General features: G+C 43.5%; 1 protein-coding gene across 6 annotated transcripts in view; it reads right to left on the minus strand.

Annotated features, from left to right (window-relative positions):
* Positions 1–1,595: 1,595 nt before the first annotated feature.
* The window catches only part of LOC149158795 (protein GID8 homolog), a 280,111-nt gene continuing 263,584 nt past the window's right edge, over positions 1,596–18,122 (minus strand). For 2 of the 6 annotated variants that reach the window (XM_089433382.1, XM_089433384.1), the window contains 3 exons: positions 2,417–2,594; positions 2,133–2,246; positions 1,605–1,887 (listed from right to left, as the gene is read on the minus strand). In XM_089433382.1, coding sequence (XP_089289508.1) covers positions 1,868–1,887; positions 2,133–2,246; positions 2,417–2,594 — 312 coding nt within the window. In that variant the 3' untranslated portion in view covers positions 1,605–1,867. Of the gene's footprint in view, positions 1,888–2,132; positions 2,247–2,416; positions 2,595–18,122 lie in introns of all 6 variants that reach the window. The other 4 variants (XM_089433379.1, XM_089433378.1, XM_089433380.1 and 1 more) reach the window with 4 other exon arrangements.

Genomic DNA, 18,122 nt, shown 5'->3' on the forward strand with positions numbered 1-18,122 from the left:
ATGCCTTTGATGACAAATGATTGCTGTTCACTTATTATTTTTCTACATCATCTAACAAGTAATCGTTTTAATAACAAACTCTTAAGGCACTGGTCTGCTAAATTAATCAAATCCATCGAGTGCTTTTTATATCGTATCTCGTGTCTCCCAACCAACTGGTCGACAGTTGGTCTCATCATCTCAACAGGGACTACCCCCCTTAGCCGCGAGAGACAGGGTTAAACGGAGGGATCGGGGATCAAGGTGACAGCCCCCGGTCTGAGCGTTGTCGTGTCAATCCGCGCGACAACACTAGGATTAGAGAGGAGGATGATCAATTAATATGGTCTTTAAATCCAACAGGGAAATATGTTCCAAAAATAGGATATAAAGATCTCACTGAGGAAGGAAGAGAGGAAGATGCATAGTGATAGAAAATTTTACATAAACTAAAAGATTCAACAAAATTAATATATATATATATATATATATATATAACAAAATAAAAATTATGTGCCTTCAGATAGGACATATTACAAAAAAATATTTTTGTTGGTCCTGGCTGGTGCAACTTATGTCGGAAAGCAGAAGAAACAAATGCTCATATCATTATGACTTGCCCTTATAGAAAGGAAGTGGAAATGGTGATAGGGTGCCAAAATGTATGGGGAGATGATGACATTGAAATGGCCTTTAGCTCATGATGTGCCAACAAGGATACAAAAGGGATTAAACTCTTAAATTTATAAGAAAACCATAGCATTAAATTCAAAGCTAGAATAACCCATGAGATGTAGAATAGTCGGTGACGGAGTTCTGTTAAGGTACTCCCTGTGTGAAGGTCACCGGTTCACCGAACTCTGAGGGTACAAAAACTCCAGCCATGTTAAGGGTTGGTGTGGCCCAGGTTGGGTGCGATCCCGGGGTGATTTTGACAGCTTAGATGCCCCTGGGTTGTAGTTTCTCAGCCAAAGGCTAGTCTCACAAGTCACGGAAAAACTACCAAAAAAACAAAAACAATCAATGATGGAATTTCGCAGGTATCAAATGACTTTGTGTTGATTGCCCTCAAATTGGTTTTGACAATGGCCCAAGAATCAAGAGTCTCTCATATTCAAATTTATGGTGATTCACTTCTTGTAATTCGGTCAATGTGCAAGGAAAGAATTTTGAGACACCTCACATCACAGCCCCTGTTTAATGATGTACAGTCACTACTTTCAACCTTGTAATAAATATCTTTTTCACGCACCTACAGGGACAGGAACAGGCTAGCCAGTGAACTTTCCAGAGCTACAATAAAGTTGGAACAGGGAACCTAGATGATAACAGTACGTCAGAATGGGAACATTTCTGATTATGCTCATGAGTATTGATCATAATTCTGTTTACTTATATTTCTGTTTCTTAACCTAGATGATAACATAACATCAGAATGGGAACATTTCTGATTATGCTCATGAGTATTGATTATAATTCTGTTTACTTATATTTCTGATTCTTTTATAACATCGGGAATTATTGCTGATAGAGAACACTGAATACATGTATATTTCTGGTATCTTTTTGAGATGATGACAGAAAACTTCGTAAATTTTTGAACACTGAATACAGAGTAGGTGAAGAGGCATGTGAAGTCAAAAAGCTATGTACAATGCTGAAATAGACTTTTTAAATGTATATATAACATTTGATACATTGTAATTTTGTTTTTATTCATAGAAGTATGGACTATTTTCTTGGGGAAAAGAAAAAAACTCAGAAGTATGTAGCATATCACACGTTAATGCAACAAATTATTTTTCCACCCTTTTGCCATTCCGGCTTGTATATACTTGACCATTGGAAGAAAGACACATTCGAAGGGAAATGTTTATCCATTGAATCACTACCAAGGCATTTCTTCTCCTGAAAAGTGTCAACAGAAAAAACTGGCGTCAACTAGGCCTGACATAATACACTTCAAATGCATGCGTGGTAACTCACAAATTATCCCTAAGCTCATGCCTACAAATGCATTAGTAGCCAAAAAGAAATTGAATCAAGAAATAAAGTGATACAAGATGAGCTCTGTGAGTGTTGATCAAAACAAAACGACAGAGATGGAGTTGAACAGAATCGATAAAATCAGGTTTCAGTGGCATTAGACTTACCATGAACTATACTACTATCTAGCATAAGTTCTGCAATATATGGATAGTGAGCTCCTTTAGAAAGTTTCCTTTGAGCCCACACTAACAATTTCAACACATGCACAAGCTTAGGATCTGCATACAATGTCAAGGGAATGAAATTCATTAACAGCACCAATCCAAAATTGAACTGCCTATAAAATTTAAATTACAAAAACAGGCAAAAGATTTAAAACTTTTATATTTGTGGAGCTTCAAAACAAATATTGCGGGAGGAGAATTAGCATACAGTGCAAATGCCCTACCATGATTAAAGGAAATCATACCATTTTCAAGTCTCTGACTTTTTAAAATGGTAGCATTCAGTTCAGAAGCAGTTTTCTGGCGGTGTGCAGAGGAGTAAAGATCTTTGACAGGACAATCAGATGGATTAACAAAAACCAACAGAGAAAGTGTACGTTCCAACTCTTCCAACAATTCAGGCTGCCAGTAAACCATCACAGATCACATCGATTAGAAGATTATAGGCATATATATTAAAGATGACCTTGTCCTGAAAAAATATATTAAAGATGACCTTAAAGACTAGACAAAGCAAGTTCTCATAACTTTCTCTTTATGTGAAAAGATGTGCCTTCTGTTGGAATTTCTAAGTCTGACACGTTAGAAACCCTTCATGCACTTTACTGATTTATTCCTACCTACTTGTTCTATTAATTGACAAGTTATTTGCCATGTAAATACTGGAAATAAATACAAATGCATGCTCAACACATTACAGATCATCAACCGAAGGAGATAGAAACAAGCACACAAGTGGCACCGTTGTTTTTGGACTAATTTCCCAGGAAAAACCCCATGCGGGAAAACCGGTGCAACTATCTGAGGGTTTGATTTATTAAGCAGTTTCAAAATACAATCTGGGTGCCAAATCCAACATACCCAACAGAGAAAACTCTCGGCAGTAGTACTTCTCTACTCGGAGGCAAATATTCCGACTAAAACCCTAGCTGGATAAACACTCCAGCAGCTCCACAGCTCCAATATGCCCCACAAAACACCAGCGTCAACCTCTAGGGACTGCATCAGCCTCTCTCTGGCCCAGCGTTAGCCCAGCGTCACCCTGGCTTGGCCTGCATCAACGTCTGGAGACACTATGTCAACCCTTTGGCCCTCTGTGTCACCCACGCTGGCCCTCTGAGGCACTGCGCAGCTCCTGGCTGCCTCTGCGTGAGCCCTAGCTCGCTCTGCGTGAACCCTTGGCTGCTGCTGCATCCCTCTCTCCGACTACTGCGTTGATCCTCCCGATGCTATCTCTGCCTCTCTACTTTTGTATTCACTACCCCTCAGCTGCAACTCCGATCACTCTCTCAACTTTCTCAGCAAACCTAGCCCCAGAAAGTCGAAATCTTGATCTCTCTGTGGGTTCTCCAAGTGACCCTCAAGCCCCCTCTTATACTTTCTCGTTGACAAATCAACAACTGAGAATAAGTCCCTAATCAACGGCTAAGATTAGATTTGGCTTGATCCATGACTTTTGGACCATTCTAACACAGTTTTATATTAATTCACATTAATATTTTAATTTCCCTAAGTTTAGACTTAGGGACTCCATTAAAAATATTAATTATTTTAATATCTCCCAAACTGTTTAGAATTTTCCCAAACCCTTTCTGGGTATTGGAGATCTCATGTGCCTTAGCCTCTCCACCAATTTTCGTGGCTAGAGCACATCTGATGCTACCCCAAATCAACACTCCCTCTTAACAAGGACTATGCTCTAGCAGTACTCCTCACTGAGTATCACTCTGATCATCCGGCATCGGTCCTTTGTGTTGATGCTAGACCTGCTTCCCATCATCTTCTGCACTATTGCATCCTGTACTGCTACCCATGGCCCTGCCACTGCCACTGCTGCATCCGTGCTTCAACTCCCTCTGCATCCGTGTTGCTGCCCATGGTCCTGCCACTGCCACTGTTGCATCTGCACTGCAACCCCTCCCATCATGCTACATCGTGTTGCCCATAGCACTCCCACTGCTAATTGTTGCACTGCAACTCAGTTACTGAGAAGTAAGTAACTGATCTCCCAACTCTAACATCTCCGTCAGGCTAGAAACACTCCTGATGCTGAAGCTCCCTCTATCACTGACAAGTGCTCCCTCTCTGACCTCTGCGCTGCTGCAACAACTCCATGCATCTCGCACCGTTGCACACCTCTTTGCACCATCCTGCACTGGTGCAACACTTGTGCCTCTCGCACTATTGCAGCCTGCTAGCCTCGCGTTGTCCTGGGAATCTTGCACTGTAGCTCCCTTTGTCACTCCATCTGCACCCGTCTCTATTGACATCGCTAGTACTGTTACTCCTCTTCAGGGCTCTCGTAGCAAGGTCTAATCCAAGAGGTTGGGTACCTCAAGGATCTTGCCCCTCATCGCTTGTAGTCCTCCTGACTACAGCTTGATGTCTCCCCACTTCTTCTAAAGTGGCACATGAGCACTCATGGCACAATCATCGTCTGTCTCCATTTCCTTCTCTGCCCTTGCTGGTGCTGCCTTGGTCTCAAAAGCCTCTCCCTTACTCTTCTTCCTTGGACACTGGGTCGCATAACGACCTAGCTCCCCACAGTGGAAGCATTTGACCTTGGAGAGGTCCTTCTTCTTCCATTTCTCCTGCTTTCCCTCAGATGCTAGGGCAACATCTTCCTCATCCTCCTCCTCCTTGATTTTGATCCCCTTGCCGCTGCTTCCCGCCTTGCTCAGCCTTCTGATCTCTTCTTGACGAAGAGAAGCCCACATTTCCTCCTAATCTGGAAGGGTCACCCTACCCAGTATGCTCTAGACAAACACCTCCCAGTCTTCTGAGACTGCGTTTAGGGCTGTTCTCACCATCAATTTTGGATCCAACGTTGCCCCTATGGAAGTCAACTAATCCCGGATCTCCTTCAATCGACCGAGGAATGGATCGATCTGTTCTCCCTTCTGCATCTGGTATGATCGCAACTGATTTTCTAGCAGCATCTTCCTCTACACAGAAGTATGCTGATACAACTTGGTCGGGGCCTCCCACATCTCTTGTGTCGTGTTCTTCTCGGCAATATGTGGTACTATATGATCCTTGACCCCATCAAGGATGATACTCTTATCCCTCGCCATTGCATCCTCATACCTGTCGTTATTAGTCGGGTCAACTGGGATAGCTATCGTCCTCAAGGCAAAGTGCTTGACACGATTCCTGTCTAGTACGGATAAGATTCTGGCCTTCCAGACTACAAAGTTTGAGGCTCCGTCCAGTCTGTCCTGGTCTCTTACTCTGTGTACTGCTATTTCGCTGCTCCTCTACTTCCCTCCTGGAAGTTCTCGGTATGACTCCTCTGAGCCTCAATTTTCCTCCTGGAAACCCTTCTCCCAATGTTGAGGTGCCCCTCTCCAATCGTCTGTGCAACTGCAACACTGATCTGGATTCCTTGGCTATAAATCCACCTTGGCAGTAACTCCCTCTACCTTTGTCCTTGCCCTGTTAGGTATTGTTCTGACTACAGTACCCCACCAGCTCCACTCTGCAACTTACCCATAGCCTCCTAAACCCCCACTAACATGAAGGTTAGAGCTCCTAGGCTCTGTGCAATCCCGGCACCGGCAAATCAGCCTCCTCAGCCAACTGCGTCAGCCCTCCTAGCCTCTGCGTGAGTCTGCCTTTGCCTCCCTCAACCTCTGCGTTGCCTCTTTCTAGCTCAATCTTGATGACGCAGGCACTGCGTAACCCCTTCCTTGTTGCTACTCTGCTAGGAACAACTTATGTCACTCGGGACAACTGTTTTCTGTTGTTGTTGCTCTGTTCGGCTGATGTCCTCAATTCTCTTGTGATTTGCAACCACGCTCTGATACCATGTTGGAATTTTTAAGTTTGACACATTAGAAACCCTTCATGCACTTTACTGATTTATTCCTACCTACTTGTTCTGTTAATTAACAAGTTATTTGCCATGTAAATACTGGAGATAAATACAAATGCATGCTCAACACATTACAGATCATCAACTGAAGGAGATAGAAACAAGTACACAAGTGACATCGTTGTTTTTGGACTAATGTCCCTGAACAAACCCAATGCGGGAAAAGTGGTGCAGCTATCTGAGGGTTTGATTTATTAAGCAGTTTCAAAATACAATCTGGGTGCCAAATCCAGCATACCCAACAGATAAAACTCTCGGCAGTAGTACCTCTCTACTTGGAAGCAGATATTCCATCTAAAGCCCTGGACAAACACTCTGGCAGCTCCACAACTCCAATCTGCCCCACAAAACCCCAACGTCAACGTCTCTCTGGCCCAGCGTTAGCCTAGCATTAGCCCAGCGTCACCCTAGGTTGGCCTGCGTCAGCCCTCTGGCCCTCTGCGTCACCCCTCTGCGTCACCCACGCTGGCCCTCTGAGGCACTGCGCAATTCCTGGTTGCCTCTGCGTGGGCCCTAGCTAGCTCTGCATGAACCCTTGGCTGCTTCTACATCCCTCTCTTGGCTATAATGCATTTACCAGAAGATTTCCATGTAAAACCCAAACCATAAATCCATAAATTGCACAAAAATCTCATTAAAAGATCACAACATGAGGCACAATGAGAAATGTAGCAACAAAAACCAGCTTTATTATAGAAATATATGTTGATACAATAGTTGTGAATGGCCCTCCAAGATATGTAATAATATTGATACCGACCTTCAAACTGAAACAGGAAATCAATCACTACACCTGTGGATTCTGAATGGATACCCCAAGAGGAGATGGGTGCTCACCCAATCTCTCTTAAATCACCCAAGGGTTTCCATCCTGGGGCTACCAACGGAGTAGAGAACCAGGTTCTCAACCTCTTATACAAGAAACAATATCAAAACCAAGATGCCTCCAAATGTCCTCCTCCTCTTTTATAGATCTGATTGATAGATCTCCAAGCCTATAGAAGCATCTTATTTTATTATTTTATTATTATTCTAGAAGCTCCTCCATTGTTTAAATTTTATTTTATTTCACTTAAGTCACGTTTGGCCCCTTTTCCCCAATCAATTATTTTTCCTTAATTAAATGACTAAATTCTTGATTTCTCTTTGACTTTTAAACTAATATTAATATTTTTATTTGATTTGATTTATTTATTTATTTATTATTATTATTATTATTATTATTATTATTTGTTTTTATTTTTTATTTATTTATTTATTTGTCATCTTATTTTATTTTATTTATTTATATTTATTTTTTATTTTTTATTTTTTATTTTTTATTTTTTTTTTTTTTTTTTAATACTTAGAATTCTCTAATATTTATTTTTGACTATTAACTTTTTTTGTTTATTTTTAATTTTATTTATTTATTTTTATTTTATTTATTTATTTATTTATTACCCTTAATAATCTATATTGTAATTTGTAATCTCTCTAATATTTTTATAGGGATACTCTTTGACTTCAAATATGATATTAATCTATTTATTTTAATATATATATTCATAAATATAGGTCCTTCAGCTTTTATTTTAAACTAGAAATAACTATTTATAGATTACTCGATTTTTAACTTATTCAACTAACTAATATGGTTTTTAGGAGGTGGGGAAATATGGCGGAACCCTAGCAAGTTTCTGCGTTGCTGAACCAATCCCCATGGCGGTTTACAGACAGTCTCCAGGTCTCTTGTAATGCCGGGCTGACTGCGGCACTGTTTTATTGTTTTATTGCGTGGATTATTGGGTTTAATACTGCGGTCCCCCCTGGGCACCCACATCTGAGCCCACTGCCGCTCTGACTTCCCTGATCTCGGTGCTGCCGGACCACAGCTCGAACCCCGCTCGCGACGCATAACCGACAGTTTATCATGGGTGACGAGGACTTGGTGGATTACGAGGCGGACCCCAGGCCGCATCAAGAAATATGGGCACATACCAGCAGGCCTCATATGCTTCCGCGTAGCGTTGCTTTGGGTTTTGCGACAGGTGCCCCGAATCTGCATCCACACTTGTCTTCTGCGGATAAAAACAAAGGACTGGCTATCTCAACAGCGGAATCCCCGCCTATTGCATGCCCTCCTCTCTCCCCGGCCACTGCTCAGTTACTAGGCTCTTGCTTCCTGGGTTCCCCCTTGCTCGACGTCTCCTTACAGGAACTCAATCGGCCTGCGCTCCATCCTCCCCCTCCGCCTCCTCCCCCTTCAAGCTCCCACTCACCCTCCGTATCATTTATGCCTCAATCCCTCCAGCAACCCTTCATCCCCCCTGTATCCGGCTTCCCGGGTCCTGGTTTTCCCTCCCCTCGCTCTCCGATTCCCTCAGGCTGTTTTACCACTCCACTCCCGGTTCGTTCAGCTGCATCAGCACAGCACAGCACATCTGATCCGTGCCGCAACCTGCTGAAGGGAATTCCTTTTGGGAGGCGCTCCGAGAAGGTGACCAAGGGACGCTGCCTCCGCTCCATTGATCCCGACTACAATATCAACTTGGGACCTGAAGATCCTATTCTGGACGTGATGGATGCGGCTCAAAAAGTGTTAGTGGGCAGAGTCAGAGGACGAACCTATTCTGCGGAGAGACTCAAACTTTGGGTAAACGAGATTTGGGGATCGCTCTTCAAAGAACTCCCGGAGGTTATGGTGCTTACAAGGGGCTGGTTTGCCCTACACTTTCAGAGACCCGAATACACTCAGTGGGTACTTACCCAATATTGGCATATTGAGCTCGCGCCGGTGCTACTTAAAAGGTGGGATCCTCTGTTTGATCCAGAGCGCGAACATCTTGGCGAGGGCCCCATATGGGTTCGCCTTCCAGGATTACCTTGGCAATACTGGAATCAATTCACCTTCAAAAAGATTGGGGACACTCTAGGTACCTATCTGGAGCATGATAGATCATTTGAAAAGACGGGCATCAGGACTATGGCAAGAATTCTGGTTAATATGGACATTAGACCTGGGCTGGTGGAAAAGATCACCCTGCACCACAATCATGTCTCGCGCAAACAACCCCTTGATTATGAAGGAGTGCCATATCGGTGCAGGAGATGCCACAAAGTCGGGCACCTTTTCAAGGACTGCCCTTTGCTTGCGAAGGGGATTTCGGAGGACTCCAAGGGACCTCGCCAACAGAACACGGTGAATCAAAATGAAGGAGAGCACCAGCCATCGGAAGGTGTACAGCCTCAGCAGGAGATCCCCACCACGAAGAAGGGGGATAGCACAACAAAATCTGCTCGCAGCAAGGACCTGGTTGCACTTGGACCGCCGCGGACCCGTTCACGGACTGCCGGGAAGAATACAAAACCGGCCGCGACTGTACCTACTCGTCCGGGTAATGATTCCATCCCCTCTCTCTCACAATCTTGCTCTAATGATATGATATCTAATATTCACTCTTTTATACAAACATCTCGCTCTGAATCTGTTCCCATTCCCTCCATTATTTGTACTATTGCCCCTCCTCCGCCATCCATTTCTACTACCCCCCCATGTCCAACCCGATCCTGGGGGACGCGGACCACTCTTCTTCACCGGAGCTATCCGGATCACACCACTATCACCTGAGATCTAGGGCTCGGCCTCGAACACTAGGTCTGGGCTCTTCCCCAGGTCGACTCCAAAAACAGAAACGGGGCAGACCTTCACATATCTCATCGGCTAAGTTAAACGCTGTGGCGGACGTTGCTTTGGGGAGACAATCTACTATCGAAAGGGCGCTTAGAGCTATCGAGCCCATGCACTGTGGTGAATCATGATCTGGCTCTCCTTCAACTGCAGGGGACTAGCCAACCCCAAAAAACGACTGGCTCTGAAAAGACTACTTCATGTATCAAGATGTGATATTATTTTTCTGCAAGAAACTCTATGCACAGCTGAGATGGCGGTGAAGTGCCTGCAAGGTTTTCTCCCGGGGTGGTCTCTGCATGGCCTGGACGCATGTGGGCGATCAGGTGGATTACTCATTGGTATCAATCCAAGAAAGTGTAAGTCACTCTCCACCTGGGGGGGCAGAGGTTTCCTGGGAATGGATATCATGGCTGGGGATCTGGGCTTCCCGATTAGAATTATCAACATATATGGTCCCAACCAGCATCGTCTCCCCTTCTGGCAAGACTTTCTATCTGGTAACCATATAACTCAGCATACAGTGATCGGAGGGGATTTCAACTTCTCTCTGGGAGTTGGTGAATCTTGGGGTCATAATGCCCAGTGGGATTCCATTGCGGATCAAATGAATTTACTGCTGGACTCTCATCACCTGGTGGACATCCCCATGAATAAGAAACTTCCTACTTGGCACAACCAACGCACAGGGGAGGCTGCACTGGGGAGGCGATTAGATAGATTCATGATGCACCAGGATCTAATACAGATTTGCCCACTTTACAGACAATGGGTTGGCATAGGGGGTCTATCTGATCATCTTCCAATTTTTTTACAGATTAGTGATAATAAACCCAAGCCGAGATCCCCATTCAAATTCTTTGCTGGCTTTCTCAAGGATCCGGATTATAATAATTTGGTCACGAACTTCTGGGTTTCTCAGCCCCCTCTGCGGGCTCAACGCAAGGCCTATGATTTCTTTGTTAGGCTTAATAAACTCAAAGTTCTTACTGAAGACTGGGCGACAGCCAAGAGGAAAAGAGATGAACAGATCTTGACGGATACTGAAACTCAGATAGCCTCATTAACTGATGATAAAGGATCTGGTTACCTCACTGTTGAATCCAAAGCCTTGCTCAACCGTCTGTATGGACAAAAAGCAAAAATCCTACTTGAAAAGGAGGAGCAATGGAGGCTTAAAAGTAGAGCCATTTGGCTCAAAGCGGGGGATTGCAACACTAAATACTTTCACAACTTAGCCAACGGCAGGAAGGCTTCGAACACCATTTGGAGACTTCCTAGAGAGCCAGATGGATGGGCTACCACTCACCAGCAATTGGCTAGTCTTGGGGTGTCCCATTTCAAGGGTCTCTTTACAGCTCCTCCAGAAATCAATCTTCCTGATATTATTAGAACGGCTGAAAAACTCCCTCGGTTTTTTGGCCAGGAGGACCTGGAAGACCTTACAGCTCCTGTCACATCTCTGGAGCTTGAGAATACTCTAAAATGGTTCAAGAAAGAGAAGAGTCCGGGACCAGATGGATGGCCGGTGGAATTCTATCTGGCGTTTTATGAACAGATGGGTGAGGATCTTTTAGCTGTTGTTGAGGAAAGCCGGCTCTCGGGGCACATCCATCCCCCTATGAATCAGACCTATATTGCCTTGATCCCCAAAGCTGATGAACCCTCTTCTTTCAATGATTTCCGCCCCATCTCCCTCTGCAATTGCCTATACAAAATCATTGCCAAGATCATTGCCAATCGTATTAAGCCGATTCTTTCCTCCCACATATCTGCTGAACAATTTGCTTTCCTCCGAAATCGCCATATTTATGAGGCTATAGGCACTGCCCAGGAAACCCTACATTCCATCAAGCTGAAGAACCTGAAAGGTGTATCTTTAAAAATTGATCTTACTAAGGCATTCGACAAGGTGAATTGGCTTTATCTTAAAATGACACTTATACACCTGGGCTTCCCCCTGCCTTTCATTAACTGGATCATGGGATGTGTAACATCAGTCTCGTTTGCCATTCTCATCAATGGAGCAGCTTCAGATCGATTTTACATTAACAGGGGCATCAGGCAAGGATGCCCTCTCTCTCCACTACTCTTTCTCATTGTAATGGAAGGGTTGAGCAGGCTTATTGCGGATGCTAAAAGGAATGGGGAAATAAGCGGCCTCAAAATTACCGAACAGCTCTCCATCACACATCTATTGTTCGTGGATGATATTCTCATATTCCTCAATGGCAGCGTTAGAGATAGCACGGCCCTTAACCGGATCCTTCAACTCTTCTGCAAAGCCACGGGTATGGAAATAAACAGGGACAAATCTACCAGATCAATGACGAGATGCACTCAACAAGAATCTCTATTGGCTGTTCAGTTCTTTCCCTTCCAGGAAATCAATCTTCTGGATGGTATCAAATACTTGGGATTCAGATTAAGGCCAGATGGATACAAATCTGGACACTGGGGGTGGCTCATCAACAAAATAGAAAAGAGGATAACTTGTTGGCACCATCGCCTACTATCAAAAGCGGGCAGATTACAGCTGATCAAATCTGTTCTCGAAGCTACACCGGTATATTGGATGTCCCTTACCTGGGTTCCGAAAGGCATTTTACAGAAAATTCAACAGATTTGCAGCAGGTTCTTGTGGAATGGGAACAAAAAGGGTAAGATCTTTGCTTGGACAAAATGGTCCCTGGTATCCATGCCCAAGCCCTGGGGAGGATGGGGACTTAAATCCCTCCCCGATTTTGCACTCGCCCTCACAGCAAAGCAGGGATGGTCTCTTCTCAAGATGGATAGCTTATGGGCAGAAGTCATACACAAAAAATACATTTGGCCCACAAACATCCTTGACTGGATTCGTAAACCTTCTTGGCAACTTCAAGGTGTGTCGGCCATCTGGAAAGCCACCCTAAAAGCTCTGCCCCTCATCAAGGAAAACCTGCTCTGGAAGATTGGAAAAGGTACCCAGGTTCGCATTGGGTTGGACCCATGGCCTGGGTCTGGCAACGCTCATCTCCTTCCGGCAGACATGATCCAACACCTTAATTATATGGGTATCAAATACTTAGATCAGGTCGGTGACCCCATCCGATCATCTATCTTCTCTCAAGCTTGGAGAGCGGACCATCAGTGGCAATTAACAGATGAGTGGGCGGAATTATGGCAGCGATACTTACAGGCACTCACCGAATCTCATATTAAGTTACATGAGCATGATGATGAACTTATATGGGCACCTGCAAAATCAGGATTATATTCTCCTAAGACGGGATACTTAAAACTCATCGAGGACAAGAAGCCTGAATTGATAAAAAGTTGGTGGTCGAATATATGGCAGCTACAAGCTCAGCCCAGAGCCAGGCTCTTAATGTGGAACATACTGGCGAATAAATTACCAACGGGGGAAAATCTAAAAAGGCGATCATTCGCTGGTCCTACCTGGTGCGTCCTCTACAACAAGGCGGAGGAATCTACTTACCATTTATTTCTCTCTTGCGAAATCACCAGGGAAATCTGGCAGCAGGTCAAACTAATTCTTAACATCACAGCCGACTGGCACGCAGATGACATTTCTTCGGCCTGGGATCTCTGGTGGTCGGATGTGTCCTCGGAGAAAGCAAGAAATCTGCCTTTGGTTGTGGCCATGTATATCTGGTACAAGCGCAATGATATAATCTTTGCGGCAGGCAGGGAGAACTGGCAGCACCTTCCGCCATCCATTTGTGCGGCCTACACTGAAATCCCTTTTGACATTAAAGCTAATACCCCCAGGCAGATCACCTCCGAAATTATAAACAGGAACATGCCGTGGGCATACTTTGATGGTGCCGCATCTGCACAAGGATGTGGTGGGGGTATCCTTTTCCACATTACAGAAACTCATTATTTTCATCTGAGACTGGGTCTTGGCCTGGGGACCAACAATCATGCCGAACTCATCACATTGAGACATCTTCTCTATTTCGCTCTTTCTAAAAATTGCAGACAAATTCAAATATTTGGTGATTCTAAGATTGTAATTGATTGGGCAAACAATAATTCCTATTGTCACACATACTCTTTGAGACATATCTTGGAAGAAATTGTTTTTTTCAAAACACATTTTGACCAAATCACTGTTTCACATATCTACAGGGAAAGAAATACAACTGCTGACCGGCTCTCGAAAGAAGCGGCGGCTCGGCCTCTAGGCGACTGGATGATCGAGGATTACAGTCCAGAAGGGATGCACGTCTTCTACCATCGACCATACATAGATGGACTGTTACAGGGGGGAATCCTCCCCAACTGAAATTTTGAAATTTTGATTTTTCTAGCCTATGCTCTGTATATAATGGACTGACTCTTATCAGACATATTATGTAATTTTCGAACAGAGGCCATACCTCTTACTTTTTGCATATTTCAGAACAACATGTATATCTGAAAATTTTTTGTAAATGGATACAGCCCCATCGTATCCATAGCGACACATATGGGACAGATCTTATGGAACTACTGAACGGTGGTAATACCACTTTTTTAGCATATGCCTTCGGCATCTACAGCATGTAATCTCTATTATACCTCTTAATAGAAATTATGAACTCTATTTTCCCCGGAAAAAAAACTAACTAATATCTATAAACATCTTTGATAACCAATTAATTTATTCATTTATTTTCTTAATTTAAATGTCCCTTAACTTATATTTTATTAATATATAATTAACTTATATATAATTAAAATACAATCAACTATTCTCTATGACTTGATTTATTTTATAATTATAATATATTAACTCGCTTATTCTAACATATATTTGCCATTATAAAAATGGTCCATTTATGTAGAAATTAATAACTGAACTTAATTAAATAAGTTATGCCCTTCATGGTCTAACTAGCCGTTCCCTGGTCAATCTAGCTGTTATCATTTTCGCTGTTACCTGATCTGGAAATTTGGTCATTGGACATTCTGCCCTATCTATTTATAATGCATTGCATAGCAAGATCTGCTCATTCAACTTGTCCTGACGATGAACCACACTGGTTGGTTCGAAACGCGTCAGCAAAAATATTTCTATGTGATTTTCGCCGAAGATTCTTCTTAAAAGTAATTTTTAGTTAAGGAAAATGGAAAATTGCCCACCATAGTCTCTTCGGCCACTGGAAATCACTTCTCAGCATCCTATCCTATAGATCTTCTCGTTCTGGTTCCTACGAACTATTACACTGAGGTGTTCCATCAATTAATCTCCTCGGAACGCCACCTCGAGCATAATTAATTAAGTTAGGCTCCATAATAATGCTAATTTTTGAAAGTTGTCAGAATGCGATAGAACAAAAAGCAAACTGTGCAGATGATGAAATATGCCAAGCAAATGCCATCAGATCCCATGAAAACACCTCAAAACTCCATCGGAACCCCTGATGCCTGCTCCACTGACATAGCAATCCCCTACCCTGGAAATCCACCCTGGTTGTACTATGGAGAAAAATAAAAATGGGGACATCACAGTCCTCTCGCCCCAAGATTGCTTACCCTCAAGCAATCCAAATTTGTGGACCAATCTAATGGCCCAATGCAACTGAGACCCAATGCCCGGATCCCATACGAACCATTGGGTGATGCCCTGCTCTTGTGTCAACCCACCATGAACAGACCTCTCAATGCTTAGATCCCAAACTAATCTCTGACTAATCTTGTCATCAATAAATCCTCTTAGATCCCAGTGCCACCAAGTATCAAGGCTCCAAGGCTCCTGCAGTGCTATAACTCCAATCATGAATGTTGCTCCATCCACTGCGTACCAACTCATCACCTCTCTCCAATCCAACCCTTGGCATAAACCAAGGTCAATCTCATCATACTGATGCTGCGCTGAAATACTGATGAGTGGCCAGCCTACATCCTACTGGCAACTGAAGTATGTAGTATCCCTCACCTCTAAGGATTCCTGTAGTATACTGCTCCTGACTAAAAATGATACTCCATCAACAGGGTACCAGCTCATGATCTCTCGCCAATCCCATGATGGACACCGGTGTAAGGAACAAGTCTACTATGCTGATGTTGGTCCATGCTCAACTCATGTTGCTCTGCCTGGTTGGTCAGCAATATCCATCGAGAAGACCCTACCTCTCTCCCTGTAATGGATAGAAGTGGTCAAATTGTGCTGCAAGCCCTATCTATGAACTCCTAGAGAGGGTTGTTGCCTAAAAAGGTTGCAGCTTTGCTAGCTAGCACTGCATTTGTTTGCACCTCATCAATGGGTAGAACCAAAAATGGATGCACTGCCACCTCCCTCGACTGATAGGAAACCCCACGCTCCTCCAGTCCACCAATCTCCTACAAAAATGTCCTGTCATACTCCAGCATCTCCTAAAGGCATGTGTCTGCAAATATTGCCTCCCTGGAGGTTGCCTGCACATCTATCTACTTCACTCCAATTGCTAGCCCCAAGGGCGTCTGCTCATCCTCCATCTTGGGCTCAACATGAGCCACTAGCTAACTCTCCAACACTGGCCCATCCTGCACGATGTGTGTCATCTGTCTCATGCTCCTCTATGTGCTCTCTACTCTGAATCATCAGTCGCTCATCTGCTCTTAGATCTCCTTCCCTCATGGGAATAATCAATTGCTCATAATACTCCTCTACCGCACATGGATGCATATCTGGGCTATTGTCATCAACTCCACATGATTGCTCGTGCTCCTTAGAGGTATCATCATATGAACCCATGGACTCATCCAAAGAAGAAATCTTGACCTGAAAGTCAGAAGGAATCTCCTCCTGCTCTACCTCTGTCATCTCCTCAGTGTCACTCAAGCATGAGCGGTTAGGTCCCTTGCAGACAAAGCAAAGTCCCTTCCTCCTCATCTCATTATCATTGCATGATCCACCAAACCTGAGCAGCTCCTCCCTAATCAACTATCTCCTCAACAACCCAATGTTCTGCTCAACCAACCTTTGGGCTATCTCATAAGCAACAGGTGAGACCAACTGCTTTCTCCTCCAAACAGACAACAATTGAGACTGCAACTCCCGACAAATGGCATCACGATCTCTCATACATGATGACAACATGGACTACATGTGTGCTATGACTATGTTAGGATGATGTTTCCTACTACTGAAGAAGCATTGGAACATCTGATGAATCAAGCCATCACACTCCAGATCAAGCATGATCTCATATGTCCTGACCATGGCCACGACTTCTAAAATCTCCAACTTCTTCCCAAAGGTAGAGTCTGCGCTGTTGTCCAAGCCCTAGAAAGTCTCTACTATCAGTCTGAAAACTCTCCTCGTAACATCATCATTGTAAGGAGCTACAGGGACAATTAGTCTCATGTTGTTACTGAGACAAGGTGCAACTGGAAGTCTAACCCCTTCACAAGGTTCCTCCAAGAACTAGTGTTGTATGAGAGCAAACATAGCTAGTTTTAGAGCCCAAATTAGTTTCTTGAATCTTCCCTTCTAACTGGCTCACTTTGGAAAGGAGGGCATCTAGCTCTTCAAATTTGAAGAGAACTTCCATGTGACCCTCGTGTTCTTCAAATCTGTCCCAAGAGCATAAATCTTGTGTCCTATTTCCTACCCCTCCTGGACATCCTTTGGTTGTTTTTTCTGAAGAATGGCATAGAGCCCTCTTGATAAAGGTTTGTTGTCTTGCTTGGGTTTCTGGACCAGTGACGCATGGTGGTTCAAGGAATTAATTTCTGTGTTGTTCAATTTTCTCAATTCATTCATGAGTGTTGTGAGCCTCTCCATGGTTTAGTTTGATGAAGACAATATATTAGGTTGCCTTATACATGACTTCAAACAGTGGTACAATAATGCTTCAATAGTTGACTCAATACATGGACCCTTCACATGTCATAACAGTCCAGTAATCAATCACTCAACATTTCTACTCAACAATTAATTTTTAAACCCTAACTGTGTTCCCTTCTCATGCAATAGACATGACATTTGCTGCAACTTAAGATACAATAACAAATTCATGTTTTACCCTTATGCAAGATGCATACAAACTTGGGCCGAGGACTCAATAGGAGGCATAACCATGTCAGTTCATACCAATGCTACAACATCATGCAAACAAGTCAACATAGAATAGAATAGTTACAATTCTGTCTTCTACACCATATACATTGGTTTTAGGGCACAATTGTATAAAGCCATGCGATGAGTAATTAAACTTCTTTATCAAGGAGAATATACCAGAATTAAAACATTCATTCACCGACCATGCAAATAACTAGTAGGAACAAAACTTAAGTTTGGAACTTGGTATATATGTTGTAGGCTTGGAATTCCAAGTAGATGACTCAACCCCTTGTCAATTAGGATGCCTCGATTTTCACAGTAGACATCGAATTCACAGACTGATCTCTCTCT

Source organism: Pinus tabuliformis, chromosome 5_2, assembly GCF_031772625.1.
Source record: "Pinus tabuliformis cultivar Carrire ecotype Pingquan chromosome 5_2, CPIR1, whole genome shotgun sequence".
Lineage (NCBI taxonomy): Eukaryota > Viridiplantae > Streptophyta > Pinopsida > Pinales > Pinaceae > Pinus > Pinus tabuliformis.